At 40.4% G+C, this 16,776-nt stretch overlaps 1 protein-coding gene across 2 annotated transcripts; it reads right to left on the bottom strand.

Annotated features, from left to right (window-relative positions):
- Positions 1–8,080: 8,080 nt before the first annotated feature.
- dmrt3a (doublesex and mab-3 related transcription factor 3a) lies at positions 8,081–11,839 on the bottom strand. Of its 2 annotated transcripts, none has more exons than XM_039804487.1 (2): positions 11,271–11,839; positions 8,081–9,458 (listed from the first exon to the last, which is right to left on the bottom strand). In XM_039804487.1, exons 1-2 carry the CDS (start codon positions 11,668–11,670, stop codon positions 8,437–8,439), a joined length of 1,422 nt encoding a protein of 473 aa, XP_039660421.1. In that variant the 5' UTR covers positions 11,671–11,839; the 3' UTR covers positions 8,081–8,436. The 2 variants fall into 2 exon arrangements, 1 of the variants encoding a protein (XP_039660421.1); XR_005639593.1 differs by lacking the exon at positions 11,271–11,839 and adding an exon at positions 9,646–10,002 and having other exon boundaries at positions 9,355–9,458.
- Between the last annotated feature and the right edge of the window lie 4,937 nt (positions 11,840–16,776).

Here is a 16,776-nt window from a genome sequence, read left to right as displayed (position 1 = left end):
CGTACAGCAACAAACTTCAACTGATCTTAACAATAGATCCAAGTCTTCCCTTCCAAACCTCTAAAACTCCCAAATAAAAACTCTTAACTTTAGGCCTTATTTCCAACCACGACCCTAAACTCAAAGCCTTACAAATTTAAGAAACCTTAGGCCAAATAAATAAAACAACTGCTTTATATCTGTGTCTTAGAACTTATAGGCTTAAATACACATTACCTCATCCCTTCATGCTTATAACACTAAATCCTATTTTTAACCTTTTCATTTTTATGAGGTTTATTTTGAAATGCAATGACATTTGATCCTTCTAAGAATAAAAAAACCCCACTGATTTCTTTTTTTTTTTTGCTTAACAATAACACAATGATGCTTCTTTTTTCATTGTCTTTAGGCGATACAATAGCTTATACAATAATTCCAGTGATTGTTGACCCTTATTTGCACATAGCTGGGTGTGACCGATGACTTTGAATGAATGAATTTACTAGAGGAATGTCGACAACTTTCTATCTTTGGCTCTTTGTTTGCAGCTTGCTTGATTCAAAACGAAATAAAAGACATCGTAGCATTTACTCAGCGCCAACTGACTTTCATGGGAACTGACAACGGGACAATACAGACATCCACATGGCCTACTGCATGGAAAATAATGTTGACTTTAACCTTTTGTCTGCTTAACTAGTTGTTATGTGAAATTAACGAACAAAGTGACGTTAAAAGGACGGCGTATTGTATGTTCCATTCAAAATAAGGGTAGGGTAGTGACCTGTTTTGTCCTGTTTGAATCCTGCTTGGCTTCAAACAGGAGTTTTAAAACAGTACTTTAGTGCTCAAGGCCTATATGTAACATTTTATATGTATAATATGTAACTTATTTTCTTCATTTCAGATCTCATACTTTATATTTCGCTTTATATATAAAAACATGTAAATTCATTCTCACATTCTGATATTAATCATATGAAGGACATTTTGTGGTATCTTGAGAATAGTTCGTTACTGTTAACATGTTCTTTCTTTTCATGGGATCTCTAGAATTAAAATATTATGTTTTATTAAGCAAAGGACTTATAGTACTTTTTTTTTGGGCCTTCATTTTCACAGGACAGCTGAAGACATGAAAGGGGAGAGAGAGGGGGAATGACATGCAGCGAAGGGCTGCAGGTCGGAGTCAAAAACGCATCTGCTGCTTCGAGGAGTAAACCTCTATATATGTGCGCCTGCTCTACCAACTGAGCTAACCCAGCCACGGGGACTTGGAGTATTTGTTAGTCTAGTAATGTGTTTATTGTTGTTTAATGGATTTCTTTTTAGCACTTATGGCTTTTTTTAATCTGATATGATATCTATATTCTTTAAGAGACAGGATCTTTTCGGTAGTAAGCTGTCTTAGCTGTTAGCTATCAAACTACGTAATCATGGCTTTTTTTCTTTTATCTTTGATTGCATTACTCCTTTAAAATCATTTAAAATGTATTATAAACTATTTTAGCTCTGGGGTTTTAGAAAACACATATTTCTAGACTTTAATTAAATGGAGAAACCCATGACTTTTGTCTTCTAAAAATCATTGTTTTTATTTAATTTTTTCTCCAGATGATGGCAGTGCCTCTTAACGGTTCCTCCATGTGTTGGAGGTGAAGACGTCAGGCCTGCAGGTGCAGCTTTATTTGCCACTTCGTCCTAATTTATTACGGAGGTTATGACCGGCCACCCCGGGCTGCTGCTTCCACATCAGGAATGCTTTGATGTTGAGAGCCTCCTGGACGGTCGGACAAGAGGATTCGCACGGAGCTGGACCCTCCAGGTGAAATGTGTTGTCTGTGTCCGCTGGCTCATTATGGCAGTGTGGGGCAAGGGGTCTCCAGAGGGCCTTGAATGGGTTTCCGCGAATCTTTTAGGACCTTCCAGGGTCCCTTGAAGGAATCCCATGCATCCTTTAAAGACAGGCCTGTCAGAGGGTCTTGGGGAATCTAGAAGAGGCTCAAAGGGACTTGGGTGGTTAAGGTGGTTCCAAGGGTCTTTAATATTGCCTGCATGGCATCCTTTGTCATGGGCTCATTCAAAAATTCTGTAGCCTAATTAATTTTTTTTTATTTATTTTGATGATCCCTGAAAACTCCTGAGAGATCCCTCTACCCCTGTCATGGCCTGAAACTCCCTCAGTATAACCTGGGGAAACTTTAAAGACCCCTGGAAACCTTCAAAAAGATAATTGGATCTCCTTCAAGGATTCTGAAACCTCTTTAAGGACCTCGAAAACTTCCAGAAGAGCCCAAGACCCCCGCAACAAACTCTGAAAATCCTGAATTTCCCTTGAATAAGTATTCTGGAAATCCTTGAGGAATCCACTAGAAGTCCCCATTGATCCTACAATGTATTCTAGGTGTTATTGAATGATTTGGTCTTTTCTGAGGTCTGGAGAACATGTTTCTTTGTAAGAGTCTGTTGATCCTTGAAAAGCTTCCAGGAATCATTGAAGGGGTTCAGGCATTATTGAAGACATTTCCGTGGTCATTGCAGGGGTTTGGGGATCTTTTCAAAGTTTCCATGATCCTTAAAGAGGTTTCAGACTCCTTGAAGGAGATCCAGGAATCTTTGAAGGGGTTCAGGGGCCCTCGAACGAGTTCCAGGCAACACAGGAAATCATCGACGGGGTTCCTTGGATCCTTGAATGTATTTCAGGCATTACTGAGCGAGTTGGAATTTCAAGATGTCTTCAGGGGATCTTTCAGGATCCTTGAATGACATCCAGCAAATATTACAGAAAATTCAGTAGTCTCTGATGAGACCCAGGGGTCGACACGGAGCTTCCTTCAAAGGATACCGGCAATTTTGATGGAATTTCAGGGGTCCTTGCACGGGTCTGGGGATCTTTTAGGAGTTTTCAGGGTCCTTGAGGAGGTTTCATGAGTTCTTGAGGGAGTTCTAATTTTAAGGGTCCATGAATCTTGAAATGGATTTCAGGCATTTTTAAAGGAGGGTTTTTTGACACTGTCCAGGTACCCTTGAGGAGTTAGTAAAGGAGTTTTAATGTTGATCATTGAATGGATTCCAGATGTTTTTTCCTACAGGGGTACAGGGATCCAACGATCCTTCACAGGGCTCCAGACTTTATTGAAGGAATTTCAAGGGTCCTTGTAGGGTAGTTGGGATCCTTTAGGAGTTTGCACAGATCCTTGAAGGGTTCCCAGGTATCATGATGCAAAAATAACCTTTTTTTTATTATAATTTCTCTCAAAAAACCTTGGAAAATGTGTCTAGAAACCATATTTTTCAGCATTCAATAAATGTAAAATATAAACATATAATCTTGTGGTATTTTTTTCTATCCCTAAAGACTTAAAAGGACTTAAAATGATGTTGTTTGTTTTGAAGGCCTAGCTCCACCATTTGTATTTCTAAACAAGGGTATATCTGTCTTAAATGTAGTATAGCTCTTTATCGTAATGTTTATTTAGGGTGTTTCTGGAAATTACTCAGTACAAAGGTTTAACTGATCCTTGTTAATGGGCTCAACCCGGAGAAAGACACAGACACATAATGACACTTTCTCACACGCTGTCCAGTTTACCTTTGGGGTTGATTGAAACAACAGCATCTTGTTGGAAGTGTCCTGCTGTGCATGCCGTAAAGTGTAACAGGAGCTGTGTATAGACAGAAGAGCAGAGTGGGATCACTGGGGATCCTGTTATGTTAATTAGCCTCTGATGGACCGACAACACATGCAGCTGAATGCAACACCAGGCGGGACATTTGTCTCTGTCTGACACCTCGACCTCTCCCGGATAATGTGCAACAAACAGGAGGACGTGTCCTTCACCTGTGGACTGCAGTGGTGGAGGAAGTTTTCAGATCCTTTACTTTAGGAAAAGTACTGATACCAAACTGTAAAGATCTGCATTGAAAATGTTACTCAAGTAAAAGTATGTAATCAAAATGTACTTCAAATGTATAATTGCCCCTGTGACTTTTAAACTATTATATCTTATATCATTAGAGGTTTTTTTTCCACAGGACAGATAAAGACATGAAAGGGGAGTGAGAGGGGGAATGACATGCAGCAAAGGGCTGCAGGTCGGAGTCAAAATTGCGGCCACTGCGTTGAGGAGTAACCCTCTATATATGTGCACCTGCTCTACCAACTGAGCTAACCCCAGCACAAAGAGGAGCTCATTTTAACAATTTTTTATCGGACTGTAACTAATGTTTTTTTTTTTTTCATTATGGATTAATCTGATGATTAATTGCTCCATCGATTGATTGTTTGTTTGGCACAAATTATGTTAATAGTTAGAAATGCTGTAAGAATTATCCAGAGCTCAAAGTAACACCTTCACAATGTTTGTTTTGGTCCACCAATAGTACAAAATTCAGACTAGGCATTACTGCGGGTAACGGGTTAAAACCGTTAAAACAAACAACGTCCTTTGTCTTTGCAAACAAAAAGGATGTACATGTGTTTTTACATGTAGAGCTGGAAAGTATGATCTAATCAGAAGTGGTCACTCAAGGTGCATATGGAGACATATTCTAAAGCCAGAGGCCTGTACTATGAATCAAGATCAGGTGTGAACACATGCACTTGTAGCTGTCCACTTGAAACATGTTACAGCCAGGTCTGAACAGGGCCTGTTTAAAATAGTCAAACCAAAACTATTTTCCTGCATGAAGTCTCTGCTGCATTTAATGAGGCTGCACCAGCTGCTTTTACATGTTGTGATAAAATATTGATGATGAGAAATAAATGAAGCAATGTCACCTTTGACCTCAGTGACACTGTGTACTAAACGGTACGCCCCAAGATGATAGAGTAAAACAAAATACCCATTTTGGCCACAGGGTGGCAGACTGGAGCATTTTTTGGGGGTTTTCCCTCTTAATTTTGACAGGACAGCTAGGTGAGAAAGGGGGATAGACATGCAGGAAATCGTCACAGGTCGGATTCGAACCCAGGACCTCTGCATCGAGGAATAAACCTCTCGGTATTTGTGCGCCTGCTCTACCCACTGAGCCAACCCGGGCACGACAGGAGCAGTTTTCAGTGAAGAAAACAACCTTTCTAACAGAAACATGATCAGAAATTGTTGGTTTTGGGAAAACTGTAGAGACAGTGATACAATAAATACTCTCCCCACTCTCAGGAAGAACTGGCGAGGTGCCCTTGAGCAAGGATTGAGATTCGAACACTGGAGACATTTAGAAAATGAATGATGATAACATGAGTCTAAAAAATATCTTCATGGGGATTTTTTTTCTTTGGCTTTTCTACAGCTTTGAACTTTATGCATTTTGTTGTGTTCAGTTATGAGATTTGGCCTTTGACATAAACATGATGTAGATGTATTTCACCACTAGATGGCAGCCTTTGAAAGGTTTTAACTAAGGGAGATGATCACTAAGTACTTAGTTTCTGCACCTCTTTATTTGTAAAATGGATTTTATCAGTAAAATATAATGTCATTGCATAATGGAGAAAAAGTACGACAATTCACACTTCCGTGATATGTAGTGGAGTAGAAGTATAAAGTAACAGAAAAGGGAAATACTCATGTAAAGTACAAGTAGGCCTACCTCAAAATGTTACTGTAGGTACAGTACTTAGTCACTTTCTACCACTGCTGACTATTCAGGAAGTCTAATAAATCAGTGCTAGAGTGTAAAAAAAATGACACTTTTTAAAAGCTAGTGATTATTAATTTAGAATGTGTTATCAGTCCTACAGTCAGCAAAATAAAACAAAATAAAATGATGCTTCAGCCTTTGAGCCCAAAAGGAGTCAGGAAGCTGAAATATGTTGGGCTTAAAATTGGCATTAAAACATAAAAGAAGCCCCCAGCTGTTAACTGACTTGTAAAAGTCAGCTGTGGTCTGACTACAGCAGAGTCTGAATCCAACCAGCGACTCTCAGCACTGCAGATCAGCTTCATTACAAACCTCTGTGAGAAACGACAGCAACACTAATGTACCAAGAACATTTCCAGACGGGTCGAACGGAATGATGCTCGGCCTGTAAGCTCGTCTCACATGAGGTCTGATTTAATGTCCTCCAACAATGTCTAGTTTTACTGTGTTTTATTCATTTTCATTTCTTTAACCAAGATGCATAATGTTAACACCTGCACGGGTAACTTCAAACTAAATGCTATGACACTAGTGTCCATACTATTTATTTGATGTAACACTCTTTTCTCTATTGGACCAATTCATTACCGACCATCAGTGGTGGAGTATAACATATTTATTCAAGTACTGTACAAATCCAGTGTAGTTGTATGCAACTTTAGAATCAGAATCAGAATAAAGGGCTTTATTGCCAAGTACGTTTTTTGCACATACAAGGAATTTGTCATGCTGTTGTTGGTGCATGTCACACATTCTCAAATATAAGAAGGATAAACGAATATAAACAATATAAGTAGGCCTATAAACATATACACACAGTACGTATTAATAACGATAAAATAAATGTTAATAAATAATAAAATAAGTTAAACAGTAGTAAAAAGGAACGCTACGGCAGTAAGTAGTACAGTGGCATTTAGAGCCAGAGGTGGAGTGTGGAGAGAGTCAGGGTGGGTTCCGGGTCTTGTTGATGAGGCTAGTGGCGGAGGGGAACATTTTTGTTATGTGGCGTGAGTTTGTGGTCCTGATGGACCTCAGTCTCCTGCCAGAGGGGAGTGGCTCAAAAAAATTTGTGCCCGGTGTGGGAGGGGTCAGCCACTATCTTTGCAGCACTCTTCAGAGTCCTGGTGGCGTATAAATCCTGGAGCGGCGGCAGATTGCAGCCAATCACCTTCTCTGCAGACCGAATGACACGCTGCAGTCTGCAGACTTTTACTCCACCACATCTCAGAGAAAAATATGAATACTACATAATTATACATTTGTCTGACAGCTTTAGTTACTTTTCAGATTACAGACAATCCCCTTCTTGTCCAGTGAAAGCCATGTTGATTTTGAATGTTTGTGACAAACTGAAGGATGACATGTATACCCTTATATATTGAGAAAGTTCTCCTACTTCTTAAGCTAAATAAATAAACAATTTTAAAAAGCCTCTGGAAAATGCATCGTCACAAAGCTGTGAACAGGGCTGTTTTTCTGACACCATGAAAAGTTGACTTTTTAGAGATGTGTGGTTCTTTTCAGCATCTGTGAGTGTTACTGTTATGTTTTTTTGTGGGGATATTTTAACGAATCCTGCATGCTCAGATCTGTATATCAGAGCTGCATTTTGTTAGATACACGATGCTTTATATGAAATGCTGTTACACTTGTAATATTCTGCTAATTGCTCATACATAGTCGCCTCAAAAAAGAACACCAATTACTGTAGAGCATTTGTTAACTTGTTATGGTTTGATATGCCTGTCCTGTCTCCAGTGGTGGAGGAGGTATTCGGACCTTTTTACTTATAAAAGTAGTAGTGTGAAAATACTCTGTTACAAGTGAAAGTCCTGCATTCAAAACTTTAGGTACCAAAGTATTAGCATCAGCCTACCTAAAGTCCCAAAAGTAAAAGTAGGCTACTCATTATGCAGAATGGCCCACTTCAAAATCATATATATTATTGGATTATAATTAATGATGCATTAATGTGTTCATTACAGTGTTGCAGCTGGTAAAGGAGAAGATAACTTTAGATGTATACTGTAATATTACATAATTCATCAGTTGATTATATTTTGTATCGTTATTAGAATCTGCAAAGTAACTAAAGTTGTTAAATGTAATGTGTTCAAATATTTTCCTCTGAATCGTATGTGGAGTAGAAGTATAAAATAGCAAAACATGGAAACACTCAAGTAAAGTACCTCAGAATTAGCGAAGTGCAGTAGTTAAGTTAATGTACTTAGTTACTTTCTACCACTGTTGTCTCTACACATGATGCTACTTAAGAAGGTTATAAGATTAGTTAAGTAATTCATACCACTGTTACAATAAAGTCAATATTGAGAAACCAGCTGTATTTAACATTTAATTTGAAATATTGAAACCTATGTTAAATATCAATTTAGCCAACCATTTGGAATTAAATCATTTTTAATAGTCAGTGACACTAAAGACAACAATCTGATCCATTTGGAAAACTCAGATTTATTTGGCATACTCTTCACATGCATTGGTGATCCTTAACATCGAAAACTGTTCACAGTACTAAACATGCTTGCAGGAAATAGATGAGAGATTCTCAACAACAACAAAAAAAGTGAGTCTGTTACATTCATCCGTTTTTGGTCGTGTCCACTTGACATCTTGAAAGCATGAGTGGATGTCAGAGGGTTAACATCACCTTATCAAAGGTTGATTGTTTGACAAAGTTCAATTCAAACAAGACAGAAAAAGACCCTTTTTGGCTACACACACTGGATGTCCATTCACAATAATACATTTTGGTGTCCCCTGCTGTATTGTAGTCCATCAGCAGCTACTTTAGGTGGATGAGTTCAGGATGCGGGAGTCTGCGGAGTCGGAGCGTTCTTCGTACTCCTCATCAGGGGAGTAGAGGCCGGGTTTGGATCCCAGCGTGCAGCTCTCCTCCTGGATGCTGATGCGCTGCTCCTCGGAGGCTCTGGAGGGGAGGATGGGGGAGCTGCGGAACACGGAGCCACCGGGGCCGGTTGGGGCTGCGGGAGAGAACGGCGACACGTACTGGGCCGCCGAGCGGAGCTGGTACTGCTGCTGCAGAGCCATGGTATTCCACAGAGTCACGTCGTTGTGCATGAAGGGGCTGGCCTGGCTGCGAGTCAGAGAGTTGCGCAGCATGAGCGGGTAGCGCGTGGGCTGCGGGAAGGACGGGTGCTGCAGGGGGACACCCAGCGGACCGGTGGACACCACGCCCGAAGCAGAGTCGGATGTGAACCGGAGGGACTCGGGGACCCGGAAAGCAGAGCCCACCGACCACTTGGAGGAGGAGGACACCGGGTGGTAGGAGCCCAGCGTGTGCTCGAACAGGTGTCCGTTTGAAGGCAGCAATAGGGTGTCCTGGTGCGGGTCGGCGTGCGGGTGCGCGCTCCCGTCAGGGCTCCGGCTAGATAGCAGTACCTCGATGGCCCCCACCAGATCCCCCCCGCAGCCTCGGAGGATGAGGTCCAGGACAGGAGGCTTGTGAGCGGGGAAGATCTTCTTGAGAACCTCGAGCGGCGGCCGGTTGGATCGGAGGCTGAAGGGCAGGTTGATGGAGCCGGCGAGGCCTTCGATCAGCACGCCCTGCTCTCCGGAGCTGACCGGATACTTGTGCGGACTCTCGGCTTTGGCCTCCTTCTCTGCGCTGCCGGCTTTAGGGAGGCTGTAGCGACTGTCCTCCGGGTGGGAGGGGGTCTCTGGGGGCTCCGGGGTGTAGCAGGAGTTTGGTTTGGAGCCTTCAGGGGAGCTGACCGGGTCCTGCTCCTTCTCACTGGAGCTCCCCCCGTTTTCACCCCCGGACCCCTCATCAGGACCGTCCTCTGTCGGCTCTGCAATACAAAAAGGAACAGACAGTCAGGGAACAAGTTTGGGCAGGAAACACACAGGGTAACAAAAATACACTTCAGCTTGGAGGAAAGCCATGCACAAAGTAGCCTATTAAATGAATAAAACACACCAATCTGACTCCAAAAAGTTGTCCGCCCTTTGCCTAATGCAAACTCCAATTCCACTCACCTAAGCTCTCATCAAGAGAAACGTAACACAGAATTAATCGCTTGTCAAGTGTGTCTCCGACACAGAGAATAATGCGGATTTACTTGACTTTCTCCTCTCCGAAGCTGTTAACACAAAGTGCTGACCGTGTGTCAGTGAGGAATCTACCGTCGATGCCTTTTGACCACATTTTGTAAACAGATCGCTTGTTGCTCGGTAACATTTCATCTGAAGTTGACCTCCTGCAAGAAATATGGCGATTACATTCGATTGGTCCTGTCCGCCGCTGATTACTGTAATCTTTTAAACCACTCAGCTCCGTTTGTCAGCGGGATGTGGAGTCAGCTGATCGGTGATTGTGTCCAAATGTTTAAGTCTTCAGAAAACAACCAAAGTGGAGTCAAAAACAAACAACCCAAATCTGCACTGTTCTGTTAGATATCATAACATAATATTAAATAGGCTAATTCAGTACAGCCTATAATTATCACGCCAGGGGTAATTACTTTTTTCATGAAAACTTCAATAACAACGTATTTGCTTGCTCAACAACAAACAGAAGGTAACAAACTATTAAAATACTGGAATTAAAACAGCTTTATCTACGAATTGATATTCTTTTGTTAAAAAGGAGTTTTGCAGCCTCAAATTGACCACAGGCCTATGCCATTTTACAAAATGATAAACACTGAATAATTGTTATATATATATATATATATCGTAAGCTTAGTGTAAAATAATTCCTTGTAAAATAAAAAGAAAACAAACAATCATGCAATTTTCAATATGGCTATATACGGTATAAGACAAACAAACCAAAATGCAACATGAACCTATTACAAATGCTGTCAGAACCAATAGATGTTCATCCCTTTTAATAACTCATATAAGCTTAATGATGAGTTTTTTTGGTGGCTTTTTTTTAAATCCAAACATTTTCTAAAATATTTTGTAAAAATGTCACAAAAACAAACAATGTTAAAGATACATTTTTTTTTAATTAATGATTTGATTGTTGTATTGCCTCTAAGCCTTTTGTGCTGCTGTGACATGTCAATTTCCCCCCCTGAGAATCAGTAGGCCTATAGTTTTATATTTCATTTATTTGAAAACAATGGAAATGGTTGGAATGAATCCTTTCATTTTGGCAAAGCTGTCATTCCCTAAAGCAACAAACATTTAGAGCTAGGCATATGACCTAAAAATGCACACAAATGTCATTATCTTAAAGTAGGCTACTTTTAAACACTGTGCTACCATCCAACACATCTGCATGTATTTATTTAGGAATGGATTGCTTCTTTTTCTTATTTAAAAAAAAAATGCATGATTGTGTGAAAATTGTAAAAAAAAAAAAAAAAAAACAACAACAATGCACAAAATATATATGTTTTGGTAAAAAGGTCCTGTGAGAATGTGGCATTTTGTGACTATTTAATATGTACAATAGCTTACAGTCTTGCAATAAGTAGCAGTTTTTTATTATTTCTGTCATTATTTGTTTTTTTCTGCAAAAAAGAACGTCACTTCAGAATTTGGGCCATTTTTCATTGATTTCATTCCATCTAATAAAAGTCATAATTCATCAGGAATTGAAACATGTCAAGTCAAACTCTATCCTGCAGTCCTCTGGATTATTCTCCCACCTGTGCATGTTTGTGCTTCGGCCTGCACCGGCTCCGTGCTGCTCCACCTCAGCTCCAGCTCTTCTGTCCTCGGCGTGGCTCCCTGGTTCCCCTCGCCGGCTCCGGCCATGCCGATGCCGGGCAGCACTCGGAGGGACTCCGGGATGAGGCTCTCCAGACTCTCGTTGGCCTGCTGCCTGCGGAGCGCCACCTGTGCCGCCATGACGCGCTGCCGCTCGATGATGAGGATGCACTTCTCGCAGGTGCAGTCCTTGAAGCGGCAGTAGCGCTTGTGACCTTTGAGCCACGACAGCACGCCGTGGTTCCTGCAGCGCGCGCACTTGGGGGTCCTCTGCAGCGGGGCCCGGGGCTGAGACACCGGAGCCCCCATGTACAGGTAGGGGGACCCGTAGCCATTCATTCTGTCAGCGTGTTTTCCAGGACGCGCAAGTGCATCTGCGAAGAGGCGAGGCGGGGCAGGAGTGGTGTTGTTGTCAGCAGCAGTCCGAGAGATGGAGCTGGATGGAGCAGCTCTGCCACACGCATGACAGGCTGAGGATAAGAGGTGTTGGCTTGTTGTGGAGGATCCACCTTTCCCCCCCGGCTGACAGCACAGATATGCATCAGGGGCTGACACGCACTTATGGAGACGAGTAACCAAACGCTGTCACTTGCGTCAAAGCACGCTGCAAAAAATGTCCATGTGAGTCTGAGAGAAAAAAAAAAAAAAAAAAAAAAACTGCCAGTGAGGATCAGATAATGTTTCCCTGCAAGGTTCACACGTTTGTAGAGTTTCCTTAAAACACGGGACAATTACTTTCTGTCAAAATTTAAGAAGACTACAAACATACTGGGTTGCAGAAACAAGCATCCCCTCCATGTATTTAAAGACTTGATCACGTAGCTGAAATGAAAAGTTGAGATTCTGAGCTTTATCAAGGAAGCTGCAGAATAGGTCCAGAAAAAAGGTCAAACTGCAGGACAATTCATGTATCCCCTTGGGAAAATATCTAAAAAACATATGTGTAAGCTTATAAATCTATATCCAAACTCAACTGTTCGACTTTGTTGATGCTTAATATGTAAAAAAAAAAATGTTAACACACCAGCTGTCAATACTGTCCTGTAAGGTAACATTTTATATGCAGGGAAACTTAGGTTCCTTTATTAAACAAATATCCATTAAAAGATTCAAAGGAGGTTAGAAGACTACAGTTAGGGCTTCTTCTGATGGCACCCATTTGAAGATTTTTAAAATAGCCTATATAACAGTTAAGTTAACATGAGAAAAACATGACATTTACAGAATACTGATCTTATACAATCTTGTGGTTGAGGGGCGACCCACTCTACTGTACCTCTGAACCACAGCCACCCCCAACAATCACGAAACATTTATGGCAAAGATAAAGTTTAAAAGACAAGCCGCATAAGTGAGTGTCTTTTCTATTGGCAGCCAAATGTAGATTTTTAAAATATAAAGCATACACATTTCTTAAAACAAGTAAAGGTGGGAAAAAAACATGACATTTAAACTCAGAGTAGCACCATACATACCTACTGTAAAAGATGTGTAGCCATAAGTCAGCTGAATATCAAATGTGACATCCCAGCTGTCAACACGGAGGGGAAAAACTAGTCCCTGCATAAAGCAAACAACCAATTAAACATTTATAAGACTTTATAAATGTTTTTCATGTTTGAACATGAAAAACAAACATGCCTTTTAGACTGAAAACAGCATCATAAATAAATAGACTAAAGCTTTACACTTATTTTTAAGTCCAACAAGTCAATTGTTACACTCAAATGAGAATAATGTGATATCCCAGCTGTCAAAAATCAGGTCTCTTCAGATACATATTCCCACTAATGTTCAATTTTGAGGAATTAACATGAGCATAAAGCATTCAAAGATCTCATATATTTTGATTTTAAAAGTCATGACTTTAGTGTATATTTCCCCTCCCTGTTGCCTGCAGGCCCACAGGCTAAGAAGACTTAATTTGGACAAAGTGCTCGCAGCTTCTCGTACCTTTTACACAATCATACATAACTTAGATGATTAGGTCTCTACATGTATAAAAGCCCTTTGGGAACTATGTCGAGGATGCTGATATGTCCCTTCTGCTGGACTAATAGAGGGCATTGAAACATAACACCGGACAAAGCCGGGGCCCATTTCTGACCGTAAAAAAGGTTTATTCAAGCAAATAATGGGATCCGAGCCTTGCGCGGCTTACAGAGAATAAGAGCACGGTAAACTTCCCCACATGAAGCCCGTCTCCAGGGCTATTAAGCTTTTAATTGGAAAATAGCAGAGGAAATTTCAAGGTGACTAGAGTGGCTTTGCAGTTTGTGCCGGCCGAGTAGATTTGTGGGGAGTGGGAGGTGGCGGGTGAACGCCTACACCACAACGCATAATAAATTTATTCATGTTGTTCGTTGATAAAAGACTAAAACACAAACTGGAATAAAAGTTTTTACTGCAGGATGCATTGTAATTGGCATAAGGCCTGATTTTTCTTTTTTTTGACGCAAGTTAAAGATGCAGAAAGACTTATTTAAATATCATCTGCTGAATGTGCATTTAATATAAAACACAAAAAAGATTTTAATCTACAAAAATACATGTTCTTTATAAAAGGCCTAATGATAGCCAACTGTATGTTAGTATAGGATTACTGTTCATAATTAGCACATCATTTAGAGCAGAGATCTTCAACAGGGGGTCCGGGGCCCCTATAGGGGGTCCACAGAGTCACTGCAGTTATTGTTAATATTTGAAAGTTTTTTTCAAAAATTAATTTCTGCTTTGCAAAATTATATTTCTATTCAATATTTACTTTACTCTTGTCACTCATTCAACATCTTGGACCTCATGTTTATATTAGCAGAGGCAACTCTTCCAGCAGGGCCCCTCTTCAGAAGGTGTAGGAGCAGGAGGAGGGGCTGACCTCTGCTGAGTGGAGTTATTATTGGGTGCTGATTGGGGGCGTTGCTGCCACTCAGAAGTCCTGTCACAGAAACGCTGATTTAAGTCTCCCCGGGGAGGCGGGACACGGAGATCCTACAGAGGAATTAGCCGGACGTCTGAATTAGTGAGAACATCACTCAGCCACCACCAATCTCCAGGGAAAAAGGAAGTCTATGTTTTTTTTTTTTTAGGATACTACAAAATAAGTTGAAGCACTCTATATGATCACTAAATGTAGATTGGAAAAAAAAAATCTGCAATTTTTTGAATTTGACACTTACACAATTATTATACAATCTTGTGATTGGCAGTTCTTTACCTTCTATTTTTTTTTTTTAAATATGGTAACATAATAGATAGATACTTTATTGATCCCCAAGGGGAAATTCAGTATTATAAATTATAATTATAAATATGATAAGTTATTCATTATTTATTTATTTTTTCTTTTGGGCTTCATGTGTAACTATATCAATATACCTTCTTGAGGGGTCATCGTGGAATAAAGGAAAATCTAAAAGTCTAAGTCAATTATAGAAATTCCAGTGGTGGAGAAGTGTGGTCCTCCTGTCAGATCAGGCAGAGCAGGTGTAAAGACAAATGATGGGTAACGTCCTCAGATTGGTTGTGGATGGACTGAGTCACAGAGGCCTGTTAAGTTGGTTTAGTCTGTCTAGTTCAGCCTGTTTATTGGTGCTTGGACATTTATGACCGGAGCTCTGCCTGTCCTTCAAACAGCAATGCGATCCTCTCAACTACTAGCCAGCAAACAGGACAGGCTATCAGCTACAGCCAGTACATGCAGAGAAGTTGGCTATTAGCCTTTTCAAAAATACTCAAGGAATTTTAGACGGTAAATAGAATTGATACAACTGCATGAGAAAAATATGTAAATGGCATGATGTAATTTCTCAGGACAGCAGGTAGAACCCATGATGTCAAAGATGCTTTGAAACACCAAAAAAATGACAGGGTTTAAATGATAAAACATGTTTAACCCTCCTGTTGTCTTCATGTCGACCATTAACTTGTTGTCCTTCCGGGTCTAAATTGAAAATTATTTTTATTTTGTGCTTTTTCCAACGTTTTAGTATGCATTTGACGCTGTTTTAAACATTTTTGTCACATTTTTCAACACTTTTTCTTATTCATGGTCAACAAACCTAATTTATGATATTAGGTTATTATACCTATTTTTTTTAGTTTAAAAAAGCAGAAATTATGAATTATTTTGACTAATAGTTAAAGTCACAGGATGTTGAGTGGATAATCACAGACTGGTATATGTTAACGTTTAGTCAGGATACGGTTTTAAAACCCTTTACACATTAGTTTTAAATACTATAAAATTGAATAAAACACCCAAAATTCAATTAATGTAATTATTAATATATCATAATAATATATCATATGCATCCAAGTTATGTTTGGGCAATTTGAATAAAAGAAAACCATTTTCTGATATAAAAAAACTTTTAAAACGGGTCAAATTGGACCCGAGGACAACACAAGGGTTAAAGAGAAAAGTTTGGCTACACAAATTGTACAAATCAGCATCTCAATGTGTAAAAGATGCTCCTTTTTGTGATTTAGCTTAGTAAAGTTACTGTGTGATCTTGAAAAGTGTTTAATATATCCACCTCGTTTTGCTTTGGTATTTCAAATTTGTTTCCATTTGAGACATTTACAGTTTCAGTCTGTTGAAAAATTCAAAGGCCCTGTACATCGGTACAGGCGTTTTCATCTTAGTGGCTTATTAGTGGCCCAAAGTTGATGAAGTGTGAGGACCTGCAGCAACTAAGAAAGTTGGGAGGGGAAATCTGCATTAGAGTTTCTGTAAATTACAGCACTTCAGGCAGAAACACAGTAAAAGATGTTGGCCTTTTGTTGGAGAGCCTTTATGTTGTGACAGGCCTACTGTGGCCATGAATGTTCCCAAATGTGTTTGTTTGTTTATCCCCAGATTCAAATTCTGTCACTGGACATTACCGCTTGGGTGTAACACACAACCAATCAGATTATTTCTGGCACCTAGAGCAGGTGAGCTGACCCAACGGGGTGGCCTCTAGCTCACCCAGTAAGAGCGTTTGCCCCATGTTGGCTGAGTCCTGCAGTGGCGCAGGGTTCAAATCTGACCTGCTGCCCTTTGCTGCGCGTCATTCCCCATCTCTCTCTTTCCCCCTTTCATATCTATCCACTGTCTAATAAAGGGAAAAGCCCCAAAAAGTAATCTTTAAAAAGGTGAGCTGATCCAAACTAATCTTAAAGAATATTCTTTACTCTCCAGTGGGGCATCCTCAGACATGAATATATAATCTAAAAATGATCCGAAACTGTTTGAAGTTTCCACCTCTGAGCTCACTGCGTCCTCATCCAGCACGTCCTGTCTGTGGCGAGCAGCAATCACTCCACCTGGAGGTGTCGCGGTGGGATCCGAGCAGATTTTATCTATTATGGGGAGGGCATGATTCATGGAGGCAGAGGCAGCTCAAGGAAAACCAATCCTGTGACACTTTCTCCCCTGCGCTGTACACCGGGGCAACAGCTACA

This window comes from Perca fluviatilis, chromosome 6, assembly GCF_010015445.1.
Source record: "Perca fluviatilis chromosome 6, GENO_Pfluv_1.0, whole genome shotgun sequence".
Classification (NCBI taxonomy): domain Eukaryota; kingdom Metazoa; phylum Chordata; class Actinopteri; order Perciformes; family Percidae; genus Perca; species Perca fluviatilis.
This window is presented reverse-complemented; position numbering and strand designations above follow the sequence as displayed.